At 48.2% G+C, this 18,030-nt stretch overlaps 2 protein-coding genes and 1 long non-coding RNA gene across 13 annotated transcripts in view; 1 reads left to right on the forward strand and 2 right to left on the reverse strand.

The window, feature by feature from the left end:
- Positions 1 to 16,256, forward strand: ZSCAN21 (zinc finger and SCAN domain containing 21). 10 transcript variants are annotated; one of them, XM_077996243.1, is made up of 6 exons: positions 1 to 73; positions 2,211 to 2,342; positions 4,446 to 4,726; positions 7,937 to 8,431; positions 8,723 to 8,915; positions 14,982 to 16,256. In XM_077996243.1, exons 4-6 carry the CDS (start codon positions 8,033 to 8,035, stop codon positions 15,809 to 15,811), a joined length of 1,422 nt encoding a protein of 473 aa, XP_077852369.1. In that variant the 5' UTR covers positions 1 to 73; positions 2,211 to 2,342; positions 4,446 to 4,726; positions 7,937 to 8,032; the 3' UTR covers positions 15,812 to 16,256. The 10 variants fall into 10 exon arrangements, with proteins under 10 accessions (XP_077852369.1, XP_077852372.1, XP_077852373.1 ...); XM_077996246.1 differs by having other exon boundaries at positions 4,446 to 4,520; XM_077996247.1 differs by lacking the exon at positions 4,446 to 4,726.
- ZNF3 (zinc finger protein 3) overlaps positions 14,995 to 18,030 on the reverse strand; it is an 18,853-nt gene continuing 15,817 nt past the window's right edge. Inside the window, exon 6 of one of the 2 annotated variants that reach the window (XM_077996262.1) lies at positions 14,995 to 16,107. In XM_077996262.1, coding sequence (XP_077852388.1) covers positions 16,016 to 16,107 — 92 coding nt within the window. In that variant the 3' untranslated portion in view covers positions 14,995 to 16,015. The remainder of the gene's footprint in view (positions 16,108 to 18,030) is intronic. The other variant, XM_077996263.1, reaches the window with a different exon arrangement.
- Positions 16,133 to 17,703, reverse strand: LOC144339708 (uncharacterized). Its single transcript, XR_013415065.1, has 2 exons — positions 17,019 to 17,703; positions 16,133 to 16,529 (listed from the first exon to the last, which is right to left on the reverse strand). It is a non-coding gene; the product is annotated as an uncharacterized LOC144339708 (long non-coding RNA).

Consider the following 18,030-nt stretch of genomic DNA (forward strand, 5'->3'; position numbering starts at 1 on the left):
GACGCACTTCCGGCTGCGCGGTCCGGAGGTGCGCGGTGCGGTTTCCCGGTGTCCGGAGCGGCTCTGATTCACGGTGAGCCTGCTTTTCGCGGGTTAGCTAGGCGGACAAGAAAGGGAGCGTTGGCTGAGTGGTTTGGGGAGGGCGAAGTGGATTTAGCAGCTGTGGCTTCCGAGGACCTCACCTAGACCGGTCCTAGCAGAGCTGTGGGGAGGAGCTCCCCGTCCCCGCCCAGCCCCAGCTGGTGGAGGCGCTGGCTCCCTGGAAAGCCTTTCTTCCACTTGGGGCTTTAACAAATGAAAGCTGGAAGAACAGATGTTCTGGAAGTTCTTTCGCGTTCCAGAATAGTTTTTTTGTGCGCTCCCCAAGCCAAGCAGTCTATCAGTCTGACCGTGGCTGCCTTTTTTCCCTTTCTGTGAATTGGAGGTCGGAACGCAAGGCTCATTGATGGGAATACGCCCAAGGGGTTGGAAACCTGTGGGAAGCCGAGCGTCATTAGAAGTCTTGGGTAGAATCCAGTCCAAGGAAAGAAATAGTCCCCTCGGGCTTTGTTCGGGCTAGAACGCACACACAGAATAGGGATCTGCTCAGATTTAGAAAAACATTCTTAAAGAACCATGTATAAATAAAGAGTATCAAGACAAAGTTGATTTGGGCTGGGCGCGGTGGCTCACGCCTGTAATCCCAGCACTTTGGGAGGCCGAGGCTGGCGGATCACTTGAGGTCAGGAGTTCGAGACCAGCCTGGCCAAACCCCGTCCCCACTAAAAATACAAAAATTGGCTGTGTGTGGTGGCGCGCACCTGTAATTCCAGCTACTCGGGAGGCTAAGGCAGGAGAATCGCTTGAACCCAGTAGGCGGAGGTTGCAGTGAGCCGAGATCATGCCACTGCACTCCGGCCTGGGCGACAGAGCGACACTTGGTTCCCCCCCCCCCCAAAAAAAAAGGAAAGTTGATTTGGTGGGTGAGGTACTTGGAAACCCACGAAATCTAAGGAACAGTTGAGCTGTGGCAAGGAAAAGAGTTAAGAGGCAAGACAATTGTTTTCAAGTATTGGAAGGCTGCTATGGAGAAAGTGAGTATTGGTTTTGGACCAACCTAGGATTTTTGAAATGATGCAGAATATGATTCAGGTTAAAGAAGAACTCGTGTGGCCGGGCATGGTGACTCATGCCTGTAATCCCAGCACTTTGGGAGGCCGAGGCTGGCGGATCACTTGAGGTCAGGAGTTCGAGACCAGCCTGGCCAAACCCCGTCCCCACTAAAAATACAAAAATTGGCTGTGTGTGGTGGCGCGCACCTGTAATTCCAGCTACTCGGGAGGCTAAGGCAGGAGAATCGCTTGAACCCAGTAGGCGGAGGTTGCAGTGAGCCGAGATCATGCCACTGCACTCCGGCCTGGGCGACAGAGCGACACTTGGTTCCCCCCCCCCCAAAAAAAAGGAAAGTTGATTTGGTGGGTGAGGTACTTGGAAACCCACGAAATCTAAGGAACAGTTGAGCTGTGGCAAGGAAAAGAGTTAAGAGGCAAGACAATTGTTTTCAAGTATTGGAAGGCTGCTATGGAGAAAGTGAGTATTGGTTTTGGACCAACCTAGGATTTTTGAAATGATGCAGAATATGATTCAGGTTAAAGAAGAACTCGTGTGGCCGGGCACGGTGACTCATGCCTGTAATCCCAGCACTTTGGGAGGCTGAGGCAGGCGGATCACCTGAGGTCGGGAGTTCGAGACCAGTCTGACCAACATGGAGAAACCCCGTCTACCAAAAATACAAAATTAGCCGGGCGTGGTGGCACATGCCTGTAATCCCAGCTATTAGGGAGGCTGAGGCAGGAGAATCGCTTGAACCTGGGAGGCAGAGGTTGCGGTGAGCCGAGATCGCGCCATTGCACTCCAGCCTGGGCAACAAGAGTGAAACTCCGTCTCAAAAAAAAAAAAGAAGAAGAACTTGTAACAATTTGTGGAATTCTGTGGCTCAAGAATTATCTAATTTGCCTGCCTAGGGATTTTCTTTGTTTTTGGTTTTGTTTTTTTTTTGAGATGGAGCCTCGCTCTGTCTCCCAGGCTGGAGTGCAGTGGCGCCATCTCTGCTCACTGCAAGCTCCGCCTCCTGGGTTCACGCAGTTCTCCTCCCTCATCCCTCAGCCTCCCAAGTAGCTGGGACTACAGGCCCCTGCCACAACGCCCGGCTAATTTTTTGTATTTTTTAGTAGAGACGGGGTTTCACCATGTTAGCCAGGATGGTCTCGATCTCCTGACCTCGTGATCCACCCGCCTCAGCCTCCCAAAGTGCTGGGATTACAGGCGTGAGCCACCGTGCCCGGCCGCCTAGGGATTTTCAGGTACCCGCTGAGTGTGAAACATTTTAGCACAAGTTGTAAGTGCTGTTCTGTTTTTAGAATCTATGGTAATTTGATTTTTTTTTACACCTCATCTTGTTACAGAATGGACTTGGGGCCCTTTCATAAGGGCATATAAGCTTTGGGAGATTGGCGTAAAGGAGGAGGGAAAATGGACACAGAACAAGGGCCTTCTGTTTATGATAGACCATGAAATTTTGCTTGATGGGCTTCTTGAGATAAACAGTCTAGATAGCTTTTAAAAAGTCACTGTGATTATAGACAATGTGAGTTAGTAATGAAGCGTCTGATTTCTAGCCTCATGCTTTATTTTTTAAGAGACAAGGTATTCCTTTGTCACCCAGGCTGGAGCACAGTGTCACAACCCTGCAGCCCCGAACTCTTGAGCTCAAGTTATACCTCAGCCTGGGCAACAAAGCAAGACTTCGTTTCTACAAATAAATAAATAAATATTTTTAATTAGCCAGATGTGGTGACACACACCTGTAGTCCTGGCTACTTCGGAGGCTGAGGCAAGAGGATTGCTTGAGGCCAGGTGTTCAAGGCTGCAGTGAGCTATCATGGCACCACTACACTCCAACCTGGGCAACAAAGCAAGACCCTGCCTCTGTAATTTAAAAACAATAAAATAAAGACCCAGTGAAGTGGTTCACACCTGTAAACCCAGAACTTTGGGAGACCAAGGCAGGAAGATGGCTTGAGACCAGGAGTTCGAGGCATCCATGAGCTGTGTTTGCACCACTGCACTCCAGTCTAGGCAACAGACCAAGACACTGTCTCTAAAAAAGAAATATTTTAAATTTTTAAAAAATGTGAAAGAGGAGTCAAGGGATGACCCCAGGTTTTTCGGTCTGAGTAAAAAGAACAATGAGAGTTGCCATTATCTGAGATGAGCAGCTTTGGAGGGAGAGATGGGAATTCGGTTTTGGACATGTTAAGCTTGAGATGTCTTACTGGACATCCAGGTGGTAATGGCAAGTGGATAGTTGGTTGTATGAGTCTGGAGGTCAGAAGGGATATCTAAGTTGGAGGTACAGTTTGGGCAGTTGTGAGTATATAATTGGTAATTACAACCATGCAACTAGTAAAATCACCAAGGAGAGAGTGCAGGAAGGAGGAAGGGCACCTGGCCCTCTACTCATTTGTAGTCTTTATGCGTTGTGCATTTGAGTTGTGTGCACCGCAAAACTGATGTGCCACTGGGTGTGGTAGCTCACACGTGTAATCCCAGCACTTTGGGAGACTGAGGTGGGCAGATCACTTGAGGTCAGGAGTTCAAGACCAGCCTGGTGAACATGGTGAAACCCCATCTCTACTAAAAATACAAAAATTAGCCGGGCGTGGTGGCACGCACCTGTAATCCCAGTTACTCAGCAGGCTGAGGCATGAGAATCGCTTGAACTCGGGAGGCAGAGGTTGCAGTGAGCTGAGATCATGCCACTGCACTCCAGCCTGGGTGACGGAGCAAGACTCCATCTCAAAAAAAAAATAAAACCACAAAATTGATGAGCCTAGAATAGATCGCTTAGCTAATGAGCTTACCCAGCCAACTGCCCAGCAGCAATGTCCAAGGAAACTTTTTTTTCTGTAATTTGCAGAGGCAGTCATGTGATCCAGTGGCATCTGTGAATTTGGATTCACCGAGTTTTCAGAGTGTATCCCACATGAATGCTACGTTACCACATGACGCTCCCTGTGTGATGCCAGCAGGTGCTGCATGACTCCCTGCTGACTTGCCATGTTTCACAGGCCAGATCACAGAAGCTGAACAGCCCAAACACCGGTTTCTTTCCTGGTCTTAGGGTGCCCTCCTCTGGATAGAGTATGAAATTTTCTAACAGTTATGTAAAGTTAATCTACCACTGAGGAGATCTCCTCTGTTGTCCAGATTGGAGTGTAGTGACACGATCTTGGCTCACTACAACCTCCACCTCACAGGTTCAAGTGATTCCCTGCCTCAGCCTCCCAAGTAGCTGGGATTACAGGTGCCCACCACCACTCCCAACTAATTTTTGTATTTTTAGTAGAGACAGTAACTTGTAATTTTATGGTAACTGTATTTTCTTCTTTTTTTCTTTTTTTGAGACGGAGTTTCACTCTTGTTGCCCAGGCTGGAATGCAATGATGCGATCTCGGCTCACAGCAACCTCTGCCTCCCAGGTTCAAGCGAATCTCCTGCGTCAGCCTGCCAATTAGCTGAGATTACAGGCATGAACCACCATGCCTGGCTAATTTTGTATTTTTAGGAGAGACGGGGTTTCTCCATGTTGGTCAGGCTGGTCTTGAACTCCCGACCTCAGGTGATCCGCCTGCCTCGGCCTCCCAAAGTGCTGGGATTACAGGCATGAGCCACCGCGCCCGGCCCGGTAACTATATTTTCTTAGGTTTAACATGTGGCCCTAAAGAACCAGAAACCGAAAGGAACCAATATTCCTACCCCACAGAGTCCCATCTTTAGTAAGGCTGTTTCTGGAGTTTATATGATGACCAAGGTACTATGCATGGCCCCAGTTCACCACGTTGGCCAGGCTAGTCTCAACTCCTGGCCTCAAGTGATCTGCTTGCCTTGGTCTCCGGAAGTGCTGGGATTAAGGCCGTTAGCCACCACACCTGGCCACTCCTTTTAAATATTCTAAAGAATGCTCTCCAGCGCAGCTACCTCATTATTTCTTGTTTATTTTAGCCTTTGGTGCTCGGGCCTTTGTTTTAGGAGGTGAGATGGCGTTGCACCTCCCCTGGCTCAATTTTTAAGTATTTCTAAATTTGGGCACTCCAGTGGTATATGCTGGCTACATACAGACTTATTTGACCAAAGAATCCTTTATTCAAGTTATTGGTTATAATACTTTTGTTGTTGTTTTTTGTTTTGTTTTGTTTTGTTTTTGAGACGGAGTCTCGCTCTGTTGCCCAGGCTGGAGTGCAGTGGCGCCATCTCAGCTCACTGCAACCTGTGCCTCCGGGGTTCACACTATTCTCATGTCTCAGCCTCCCGAGTAGCTGGGATCACAGGCGCCCGCCACTGCGCCCAGCTAATTTTTGTATTTTTAGTAGAGACGGGGTTTCACCATGTTGGTCAGGTTGGTCTTGAACTCCTGACTTCAGGTGATCCACCCGCCTCGGCCTCCCAAAGTGCTGGGATTACAGGCGTGAGTCACCACGCCCGGCCTTAGTTATAGTGCTTTTGAACACATTTTGGGAAATAATTCTGATGCATTTTTTTCCGTGCCTTACAGTTTCCCTTTTCATGCTTTGGGTTGCTTCCTGATGTCTTAATTCCACTGCTAAATACTCCACCAACAATGGTTTTTTTTTATTTTAATTTTTTAATTTTATAAAGACTAATCAAAGCCTTAATTTCATAAATATGAACCGTGTTTACAGAATGTTAGCACTAAAGTTAACACATCCGTGTTAGCCAGGATGGTCTCGATCTCCTGACCTCGTGATCCGCCTGCCTCAGCCTCCCAAAGTGCTGGGATTATAGGCGTGAGCCACCGTGCTGGGCTTTTTTTTTTTTTTTTGAGACGGAGTCTCACTCTGTCACCCAGGCTGGAGTGCAGTGGTGCGATCTCCGCTCACTGCAAGCTCTGCTGCCACCCGGGTTAATGCCATTCTCCTGCCTCAGCCTCCCTAGAAGCTGGGACTACAGGCGCCCGCCACCACACCCAGCTAATTTTTTTGTATTTTCAGTAGAGACAGAGTTTCGCTGTGTTCGCCAGGATGGTCTCGATCTCCTGACTTCGTGATCCGTCCACCTTGGCCTCCCAAAGTGCTGGCATTACAGGCGTGAGCCACCGCGCCTGGCCTCAGCCGACTTTTAATATTTTTAAAGTGCTGTCAAGCCAGATCCATGGAGATTGTCATGTGTTTGAAATTAGCATAATTGGTTGTTTTGGGGTGGTTTGTTTGTTTTTTTTGTTCTTTGATTTTGATTTTGTTTTTGTTTTTTGAGGCAGGGTCTTGCTCTGTCACCCAGGCTGGAGTTCAATAGTGCAATCACAGCTGCAGGTCACTGCAGCCTCAACCTCCTGAGCTTAAGTGATACTCCCACCTCAGCCTCCTGAGTAGCTGGGACCACAGGTTTGTGCCACCACACCTGGCTAATCTTTGTATTTTTTGTGGAGACGGGGTTTCACCATGTTGGCCAGGCTGGTCTCAAACTCCTGACCTCAAGTGATCCACCCGCCTCAGCCTCTCAAAGTTCTGGGATTACAGATGTGAGCCACTGCACCTGGCACTCGGTTTGTTTTGTTTTTATTTTTTGAGACAGAGTCTTGCTCTGTCACCCAGGCTGGAGTGCAGTGGCAAGATCTCGGCTCATTGCAACCTCTGCCTCTCATGTTCAAGCAATTCTCATACCTCAGCCTCCCAAATAGCTGGGATTACAGGTGTGTGCCACTATGCCTGGCCAATTTTTGTATTTAGTGGAGACAGGATTTCACCATGTTGGCCAGGGTGGTCTCGAGTCCAGGCCCGCCTCGGACTCCCAGAGTGCTGAGATTACAGGCATGAGCCACTGTGCCCGACCTCAGTTATTTTTAATGTACTAGTTAATTACACGCTTCGAGCATGACCCAGGTCATACTGACAGGCCCAGTCATTTGACTAGTGAGTTTTCCTTTTTTTTTTTTGAGACGGAGTTTCACTCTTGTTGCCCAGGCTAGAGTGCAGTGGCGCAATCTCCGCTCACTGCAAGCTCCGCTTCCAGGGTTCACGCATTCTCTTGCCTCAGCCTCCCGAGTAGCTGGGACCACAGGTGCCCACCACCACGCCTGGCTAATTTTTTGTATTTTTAGTAGAGATCGGGTTTCACCATGTTAGTCCGGATGGTGTCGATCTCTTGACTTCATGATCCCCCTGCCTCGGCCTCCCAAAGTGCTGGGATTACAGGGGTGAGCCACCGTGCCTGGCCTTGACTAGTGAATTTTCATTGCTCAAGCTGAATGTCTTAGGTTTAAACAGATGGCATCTAGCCAGTAGATAGCTTGATAAAATCCCAGAAACTATAATATCTATAATGGTGAAATTCTGAACTAGTTTTGGAGCAAAGTTAATTTTAAAATTGTGCCACATTGCACTTTTTAGGAGAGTGGAGACCACTGAAATCAAAGTAGGATATCCTGAGCTAATTGCAGAAAGACTTTTTTTTAGAGATGGAATCTCACTCTGTTGCCCAGGCTGGAATGCAGTGGCACGATCTCTGCTCACTGCAAACTCCGCCACCAGGGTTCAAGCAATTCTCCTGTCTCAGCCTCCCAAGTAGCTGGGATTACAGGCGTCCACCACCATGCCTGGCTAATTTTGTATTTTTAGTAGAGACAGGGTTTCACCATGTTGGCCAGGCTGGTCTCAAACACCTGACCTCAGGTGATCCACCCGCCTCGGCCTCCCAGAGTGCTAGAATTATAGGCATGAGCCACTGTACCCAGCTCATTCCAGAAAGATTTTGAGCAGTTGTTTTTATATGGTAGTTTTATGGTGGACATAATTTCCACAATTTATTGTGCTAAAGGTATGGCTGTAAAGACCCAAAAACACTTCAGTTTGATTATTTTATGGTAACTATATTTTCTTAGGTTTAACGTGTGACCCTAAAGAACTGGAAACCCAAAGGAACCAATATTCCTGCCCCACAGAGTCCCATCTTTAGTGAGGCTGTTTCTGGAGTTTATATGATGACCAAGGTACTAGGCATGGCCCCAGTTCTGGGCCCTAGGCCTCCACAGGAGCAGGTGGGGCCTCTGATGGTAAAAGTCGAGGAGAAAGAAGAGAAAGGCAAGTGCCTTCCTAGCCTGGAGATGTTCCGCCAGCGGTTCAGGCAGTTTGGGTACCATGACACCCCCGGGCCCCGAGAGGCCCTGAGCCAGCTCCGGGTGCTCTGCTGTGAGTGGCTGAGGCCCGAGATCCACACCAAGGAGCAGATTCTGGAGCTACTGGTGCTGGAGCAGTTCCTGACCATCCTGCCCCAGGAGCTCCAGGCGTGGGTGCAGGAACACTGCCCGGAGAGCGCTGAAGAGGCTGTCACTCTCCTCGAAGATCTGGAGCGGGAACTGGATGAGCCAGGACACCAGGTAGGCGGGAAGACCTTTGTTATTCTAGGAGATTGGGAGCCAAACATTCTAGGCAGGAACAAGGGTTTGTCCATACAGTAAGCTTCGCTGAATGGAAATTTCTACTGAATTAGACCTTGTTTCTTCCTATATTTCTCTGTCATCCAAAACTAACTTTTAGCCTTGGGAATGGAACAGGATGGGTGTTTTCCTTTTCTCTTTCCTAGAGGTTCTGTATAGCTCTCCTGGGATTTTCATTCTTGTTCTTAAAGTGAGCCATGCACAAACCCAGCCATTCCTAATTGTTTTTAGGTCTCAACTCCTCCAAATGAACAGAAGCCGGTATGGGAGAAGATATCCTCCTCGGGAACCGCAAAGGAATCCCCGAGCAGCGTGCAGCCACAGCCCTTGGAGACCAGTCACAAATACGAGTCTTGGGGGCCCCTGTACATCCAAGAGACTGGTGAGGAGCAGGAGTTCACTCAAGATCCGAGAAAGACCCGAGGTGAGGACCAGCCGTTAGACTCCTGTTCAGTGCCCCGGGCCTCTGTGGTTGGAGAAGCAGAATAATTTGTAATTCTTTGTTGTGAGGTGATTTCATAGATTGACTTGATTGGTTGGGCTGACTGGGTGGACATAGTCCCCTTTCCTCCCCCAAGTAAGCCTGTCTTCACCTGGGCCCTAGCATGGGGATGGATCACTCTTAAAGGATCAGTTTCTCTTTGAAGTTTCGGTATTACAAATAATTTTTTTTTAAAGGGTCGATTGAAGTGAGTTTAATAAAGAAACTGTTAACAGAGGTGTAGACAGTTCGAATGAACCAGTAAGGAATAGTGTTGCACCCGACAACAGTGAAAAGCTGTTACTCCCTGTGAGCCTAAAGGGACGGGCAGAGGCGGGGCCTTGTTACCAGAACCAGGTAAGACCTATAGTCTTGGAGGAGGGGGTCACTCGATAGAAGTTGTGGCTGCAGGCCCTGCCGTGGGGTGAGGAGAAAACGGAATAAATACCCCAACTGCACCCTCCTCCTGCCCTTAAATCTCCTGCTTTTGTTCCCCAATGGCAAACCCAGTTGGCAGCCAGAGGGCAGGAAAGACAAGACAGTGTGGCCCTTAGGGTCAGCTTACTGGGGCACAGGCGGGGGCAGAGAATGGATCTGGGAAGGGCAAATGGAAAATAATTGGCAGCCTCCTTTCTGAAGCTATGGAAAGAGATGGGGCGTTTTTCACACGTCAAAGATACATTAGGTGACTACTCCTGAGCTCAAATCTCCATATATTATGGTTTATAGAATAATCTCAGGCCACAAATGGTCATCCCCTGTCAGGGTGTTTTTGTGTGTTTTTCTGAGACAGGGATTCCATCTGTCACCCAGGCTGGACGGCAGCCTCAATCTCTGGGGCTCAAGTGATCCTCCCGCCTCAGCCTCCCAAGTAGCTGGGACCACCGTGTCTGGCTAACTTTATATTTTTTTTTTGTAGAGAGAGGGTCTCACTATGTTGCCCAGGCTGGCCCTATGTTATTTTGTTATTTTATGGTTTCTACTCTTAAGTACCTTCATTTACCTGAAGGATTAGAACTAAATTTTTGAAACAAGAGTTAATGTTTAATTATATGTTTGCAAAAATATGGCATGTTATTCCAAATCCTAATAGTTTCAAACCAGGACTTTGCTTACGTGTTGGTGGTGTAGGCCACTATTTATGTGTGTGGTGTGATTTCATGACAAGAGTCCATGGCCCTCAGAAATCTCCCTCCGTGCTTGCTGTGTCTGAAACGTGAAACTCCCTCGTGGAAATAGAGTTTTGAGCCGAGTTAAAAATCACATTTTCTAGGAAAAGTAAAAAATTAAACTCTTTTTTTTTTTTTTTTTTTTTTTTTTGAGACGGAGTCTCGCTTTGTCGCCCAGGCTGGAGTGCAGTGGCCGGATCTCAGCTCACTGCAAGCTCCGCCTCCCGGGTTCACGCCATTCTCCTGCCTCAGCCTCCCGAGTAGTTGGGACTACAGGCGCCCGCCACCTCGCCCGGCTAGTTTTTTGTATTTTTAGTAGAGACGGGGTTTCACCATATTAGCCAGGATGGTCTCCATCTCCTGACCTCGTGATCTGCCCGTCTCGGCCTCCCAAAGTGCTGGGATTACAGGCTTGAGCCACCGAAAAATTAAACTCTTAACTAAATTCTTCACAGTTTATGGTGAACTCAGTAGACCTCTCCAGGCAATTGGGGTCTCCCCAGAGTTGCCACAGTAATTAGAGATAAAAATAGCCAGAGACCTATCTGGTCAGTTTTATTTTCCATATCTCTTGGTGTAGCCCCTTGGCAGTATTACACAAAGAAGAGGGTGGAGTGGAAGGATTATCAGAGCCAGGAACAGGCTTGGGTTTTAGTACCCAGATGGGACAGAAGACAAAGCTGCTGGGCCCTCCTAAGGAAAGGGAAGTTGACTCTGAAAGCTTTAGAAAGCATAAAGTCTTTATTTTTTTTTTTTGAGATGGAGTCTGCCTCTGTCTCCAGGCTGGAGTGCAGTGATGCAATCTCAGCTCAGTGCAACCTCTGCCTCCCAGGTTCAAGAGATTCTTCTGCCTCAGCCTCCCAAGTAGCTGGAACTACAGGCACGTACCACCACGTGCCCAGCTCTTTTTTTTTTTTTTTTTTTTTGAGACGGAGTCTCGCTCTGTCGCCCAGGCTGGAGTGCAGTGGCCGGATCTCAGCTCACTGCAAGCTCCGCCGCCCGGGTTCACGCCATTCTTCTGCCTCAGCCTCCCAAGTAGCTGGGACTACAGGCGCCTGCCACCTCGCCCCGCTATTTTTTTGTATTTTTTAGTAGAGACGGGGTTTCACCGTGTTAGCCAGTATGGTCTCGATCTCCTGACCTTGTGATCCACCTGTCTCGGCCTCCCAAAGTGCTGGGATTACAGGCTTGAGCCACCGCGCCCAGTCTTTTTTTTTTTTTTTTTAAACAGAGTTTCGCTCTTGTTGCCCAGGCTGGAATACGGTGGCGCCATCTTGGCCCACTGGAACCTCCACCTTCTGGTTTCAAGTGATTCTCCTGCCTCAGCCTCCTGAGTAGCTGGGATTACAGGCGCCCGCCACCATGCTCAGCGAATTTTTGTATTTTTAGTAGAGATGGGTTTCACATTGGCCAGACTGGTCTCGAACTCCTGACCTCATGATCCGCTCTTCTCGGTCTCCCAAAGTGCTGGGATTACAGGCATGAGCTACCACGCCCAACCAAGAAATTGTTAATAAAAACACAAACAGGCACCTTTGATAAAAACAAAATAGAATTTCTAAAAGTGAAAACTGTAGTCATTGAAATTAAGAATGCAGTGGCTGTTTTAAATAATCAAGGACATGATTAGTAAACAGAGGTAGATGTGAGGAAGTCATCTGAAATACTGCTTAGAAAGATGAAGGTGGCAGGCATTGGACATCAGTATGGGATCAGATGAGGATGTCCAGCGTATGTTTAATAGCTGTTCCAGAGGAGGAGGACAGAGTTGGAGAGGACAGACATGGTGGCTCACACCAGTCATCCCAGCACTTTGGAAGGCCTAGGCTGGCAGATCTCTTGGGGCCAGGAGTTCAAGACCAGACTGGCCAACATAGTGAAACCCTGCCTCTACTAAAAATAAAAAAATTAGCCGGGCGCGGTGGCTCAAGCCTGTAATCCCAGCACTTTGGGAGGCTGAGACGGGCGGATCACAAGGTCAGGAGATCGAGACCATCCTGGCTAACACGGTGAAACCCCGTCTCTACTAAAAAATACAAAAAACGGCCGGGTGCGGTGGCTCAAGCCTGTAATCCCAGCACTTTGGGAGGCCGAGACGGGCGGATCACGAGGTCAGGAGATCGAGACCATCCTGGCTGACACTGTGAAACCCCGTCTCTACTAAAAACTACAAAAAAAAAAAAAAAGTAACCAAGACATAAAAGACAGATTACCACCTCAAAGGAATGCTGATTAGACTAATTGCAAACTACCCAGCAGTAACAGTGCAGCCTGGAAGACAATGACATAAATAGTCCTGGTAAATTCTTTTTTAATTTTTGCCTCATTCAGCTGTTTTTTAAAATGTTAACTTTTGGCTGGGCATGGTGGCTCACACCTGTAATCCCTGCACTTTGGGAGGCCAAAGCAGATGGATCACTTGAGGCCAGGAGTTCGATGCCAGCCTGAGCAACATGGTAAAACCCCATCTGTACAAAAAATACAAAAATTAGCCAGGTGTGGTGACTAGTGCCTGGGGTCCCAGCTACTTGGGAGGCTGAGGCAGGAGGATCATTTGAGCCTGGGAGGTGGAGGTTGCAGTGAGCTAAGATCATGCCACTGTACTCCCACCTGGGCAACAGAGCCAGACCCTGTCTCAAAACAAAACAAAAATAAAGTTTTATGAAGTTACTTCTTTCCCACACATGTAGTCCATGGCTGTGCAGTGACTCGAAGAGAAGTCTGCGTGTAGGCAAGCGATTGCTAATTATGGAGAGTGAAAAGGACTTTAGCTGCTGAAGCTCTGACCCCCAGCAGATGGGGAGGAGAGAGTGAGCCTGGAAGCAGCTGATAGTCACTGTCAGCAAAGGAAGGAGACAGCTGGGCAGAGAGAGAGAAGCTGTCAGGGCAGTTCCTAGGGAAGGGGAAAGGGCTTTGGAGGAAGGTAGCTTGCTGACAGGCTTCCGTACCCTCAGAGGACTAACAGTTCTCAAAGGGGGCCCATTTTTCAGAGGGAATTTCTCTTACTCCCCTTTTCCCTGATGTGGATGACCAGGTGGACTTTGAAGAGGTGTGACTGCCTGGTGAGGCGTTCTAAAAAGATAAACTGGTTCCATCTGGTTTCAACAGTGAGTGTCACTTTATAACTAAATTACAAGACGTAGCCAGTGTGAGTGAAATGATGAGGTTAAGCCCTCCTGGAGATCACGCACTTTCGTTCCGATTGATACGGATCTGGGGCTGGAATGATTGTAAATGGTCAGAATGTCCTGATTGCTTTTATGTTCAATTGCTGTGGGAACATGGGTTTTTGTGAGTTTGCCACTCAGCCTCTTCCTTAATTGTCCTTGTCATTTTCCTTACCTCTGGCCCTGCAGCAATCAATTTTTTTTAATTAAAAAAAAAAATTTTTTTTTTTTTTTTAATTAAAAAAGGCCGAGCGTGGTGGCTCATGCCTGTAATTCCAACACTTTGGGAGGCCGAGGCGGGTGGATCACCTGAGGTCAGGAGTTCTAGACCAGCCTGACTATGGTCTAGAACATGGAGAAACCCTGTCTCTACTAAAAATACAAAATAAGCCAGGCGTGGTGGCACATGCCTATACTCCCAGCTAGTCAGGAGGCTGAGGCAGGAGAGTCGCTTGAACCTGGGAGGTGGAGGTTATGGTGAGCCAATATTGCACCATTGCACTCCAACCTAGACAACAGGAGCAAAACTCCGTCTCAAAAAAAAACAAAAAAAAAAGCTGGGTGCGGTGGCTCACGTCTGTAATCCAGCAGGTGGATCACCTGATGTCAGGAGTTTGACACCAGCCTGGCCAACATGGTGAACCCCATCTCTGTGCTAGGTGCTTCTGGTCCCAGCTATTCAGGAGGCTGAGTCAGGAGAATCACTTGAACCCAGGCGCGGAGGCTGCGGTGAGCCAACATAACACCACTGCACTCCAGCCTGGGCAACAGAAATAAATAAATAAATATTTTTTAAAAGATAGGGTCTCACTTTGTTGCCCAGGCTGGCACAATCATGGCTCACTGCCGCCTTGACCCACTGCAACCTTGACTTTCCAGGCTTAAGTGATCTCACCTTAGTATCCCAAGTAGCTGGAACCACAGGGGCACACCATGCCTGCCTAATTTTTTTATTTTTACTTTTTGTGGAAATAGGGTCTCCTTATATTGCCCCAGCTGGTCTTGAACTCCCAGATTCAAACCATCCTCCCACCTCAGCTCCCAAAGTGCTGGGATTACAGGCGTAAGCTCCTGTGCCCGGCTACCACTTTCCTATGTCCTGCATTTTGCCTTCTGTATGTGAAGTTGTTTTTCTGGCAGAAAAAGCCATGTTCTCTTCACATCCTAATGCTTCGGGTGGGGGCTTGTGTGAAAGTGTGGTATGGAGGCCGGGCCTGGTGGCTGACGCCTGTAATCCCAGCACTTTGGGAGGCTGAGGTGGGCGGATCACAAGGTCAGGAGATCAAGACCATCCTGGCCAACATGTCGAAACCCCATCTATACTAAAAAAAAAATACAAAAAATAGTGGGTGTGGTGGCATGTGCCTGTAATTCCAGCTACTCTGGAGGCTGAGGCAGGAGAATCGCTTGAATCAGGGAGTTGGAGATTGCAGTGATCCGAGGTCGCCTGCATTCCCGCCTGCTGACAGTGAGACTCCGTCTCAAATAAAGAAGTGCAGCATTGTAAACTAGATTGCATGCTGATTTACTTGTATCTGTGCGCTATCATGAGCTCTATTTAGTCACCCTTCAGTATCTGTCAGTCTCACCTGATGGTTCTATTTCTCTGGTAAACAGTTTCTTCCTCAGAACAAGAAACAACTGAAGTATCCTTAATCTGCTTATTGTTTCAGATTGCAGATTGAGTACCCAGCATGAGGAATCAGCAGATGAGCAGAAAGGTTCTGAAGCAGATGGGCTCAAAGGGGATATAATTTCTGTGATTATCGCCAATAAACCTGAGGCCAGGTTAGAGAGGCAGTGCGTAAAACTTGAAAATGAAAAAGGAGCAAAACCCCCTCTTCAAGAGTCAGGCTCCAAGAAAGGTAGAGAATCAGTTCCTACTAAACCTACCCCAGGAGAGAGACGTTATATATGTGCTGAGTGTGGCAAAGCCTTTAGTAATAGCTCAAATCTCACCAAACACCGGAGAACACACACTGGGGAGAAACCTTACGTGTGCACCAAGTGTGGGAAAGCTTTCAGCCACAGCTCAAACCTCACCCTCCACTACAGAACACACTTGGTGGACCGGCCCTACGACTGTAAGTGTGGAAAAGCCTTTGGGCAGAGCTCAGACCTTCTTAAACATCAGAGAATGCACACCGAGGAGGCGCCGTATCAGTGCAAAGATTGTGGCAAGGCTTTCAGTGGGAAAGGCAGCCTCATTCGTCACTATCGGATCCACACTGGGGAGAAGCCTTATCAGTGTAACGAATGTGGGAAGAGCTTCAGTCAGCACGCGGGCCTCAGCTCCCACCAGAGACTTCACACCGGAGAGAAGCCATATAAGTGTAAGGAGTGTGGGAAAGCCTTCAACCACAGCTCCAACTTCAATAAACACCACAGAATCCACACTGGGGAAAAGCCCTACTGGTGTCATCACTGTGGAAAGACCTTCTGTAGCAAGTCCAATCTTTCCAAACATCAGCGAGTCCACACTGGAGAGGGAGAAGCACTGTAACTGCCACGTGCGCTCGTGTTGTCGTGGTTGTTTTAAACTTTAGCATCTGAACACCAGGAAGAAGTCTTGTCGTTGCAGCAGCATTGATTCCAGTGATAGAGTTTGTGTCACTCAACATCGGGATGCCTGAGGAGTGAGAGCTCCACAGCAACACGACAGGCAGGAGGTCCTCAGAAGGTGTCGGGAGGTTCCACACTCGCCAGTTCACTGGAGCCAGAGTCCCTTCCCCACACTTAGGGTCCCAGTAAACCATGCCAGCATTACCTTTTGCATAGTTAAACTGATGTGTATCCAGTCTAGTTAAGGAAGAAACATTAAGACTTTAATTTTTAACATATATTCAAGAATTTTAATTTGTAAAGAATTGAGCCACATTGAACACAATTGAATGAGATTCAGAATAAACTTATAACATCTTGTAATGCCTCAGGACTGTTATAACAAATGATGTGTTGGTTATTGAATACTTACAGATGGAGAAAACTATTCCTACTGGTTTCGCTTTTAGAAAATTTGGATTTGGGGTCAGGCACAGTGACTCATGCCTGTAATCCCAGCACTTTGGAAGGCTGAGGCGGTCGGATCACCTGAGGTCAGGAGTTCGAGACCAGCCTGGCCAAAATGGCAAAACACTGTCTCTACTAAAGATACAATTAGCTGGGCATGATGGCAGGTGCCTGTAGTCCAAGCTACTTGGGAGGCTGAGGTGGGAGAGTCGCTCGAACCCGGGAGGCAGAGGTCGCAGTGAGCCGACATTGCGCCACTGCACTCCAGCCTGGGTGACAGAGCGAGACTCCGTCTCAAAAAAAAAAGTAAAGTGAATGCTTTCACTAGATAATAACTGCATACCAAGAGCCAGGGGCCATGTTGAACCGTCCCAGCACAGCTGTTGTGGATGGGTTTGTGGCAGACAACCATTAACGGCCACAACTCATCTGTTTTTTACAGAAGCCATACAGAAGGAGTGTCTTTTGCATCTTTGAGGGCAGTAATAATCACTTCAGTTCCATTCAGGGTGTGGTATTCTTTTTTTTTTTTTGAGATGGAGTTTCGCTCTTGTCCAGGCTGGAGTGCAATGGCGTGATCTTGGCTCACCGCAACCTCTGCCTCCTGGGTTCAAGCGATTCTCCTGCCTCAGCCTTCCTAGTAGCTGGGATTACAGGCATGTGCCACCATGCCCAGCTAATTTTGTATTTTTAGTAGAGACGGGGTTTCTCCATGTTGGTCAGGCTGGTCTCGAACTCCCGACCTCAGCTGATCCACTTGCCTCAGCCTCTGAGTGCTGGGATTACAGGCGTGAGCCACCGCGCCTGGCCAGGGTGTGGTACTTCTTTCTTGCCACTTTGATTGGCTGGGGAAGGGCAGGGTGTGCAGGAGTTTCCACTTGACCCTTTTTCCTATGACCTACCTGTGCTACAGGTTAAGTAACCAATGTGCTGGGCATCTATCCCCCTGCTAAACATATCCCAATTATTTTCTCAGGGACATGGCCATAGGGTGAGTCTGTCCCCACTGGGCCCACTGAGATGGATTTGGGCCAGGACTCCATTTATCAGCTGACCTCTGTCTGGAGGGCAATGGTAAGTTTTAGATTTGTGTCATCTTAGATCCTATATCAAAAAGCCTCAAAAGGCCTGGGCATTCTGTTTTCCTAATACATTAGTGAACAGCCACAGGTCCTTTGGAGAAATATTTATTGTATATACTTGTGGTACAGTTGGAAGGTCTTCAAAAAAACCCAAACTCCCCTTGAGTTGATGGATTCCGAATCTCAGAACTGGCTCAGATCTGGAAAGTAGCGGAAGGATTGCAATTTCCCATTGTTAACAGCTGGTATCAGCCTTCTCATCCACTCTTGGGATTTTTTTGCTTATACAAATCAAAGCCTCACCCTGTTGGCTGAAAGTTTTTGCTAAGAACACCAAGGGTTATTAGTCAATGCCACAGATTCCTGTGGGTCAAGACACCCTAGTGGGCCAGGAGTGGCTCCTGCCTGTAATCCCAGCACTTTGGGAGGCTGATGCAGAAGGATTGTTTGAGCCCGGGAGTTCGAGACCAGCCTGGGCAACATAGTGAGATCCCATCTCTATTGTTTTTTTTAAATTCATATTTAAACAAAAATAAGGCCGGGTGTGGTGGCTTACGCCTCTAATCCCAGCACTTTGGGAGGCCAAGGCAGGCAGATGACGAGGTCAGGAGATCGAGACCATCCTGGCTCA

This window comes from Macaca mulatta, chromosome 3, assembly GCF_049350105.2.
Source record: "Macaca mulatta isolate MMU2019108-1 chromosome 3, T2T-MMU8v2.0, whole genome shotgun sequence".
NCBI lineage: Eukaryota > Metazoa > Chordata > Mammalia > Primates > Cercopithecidae > Macaca > Macaca mulatta.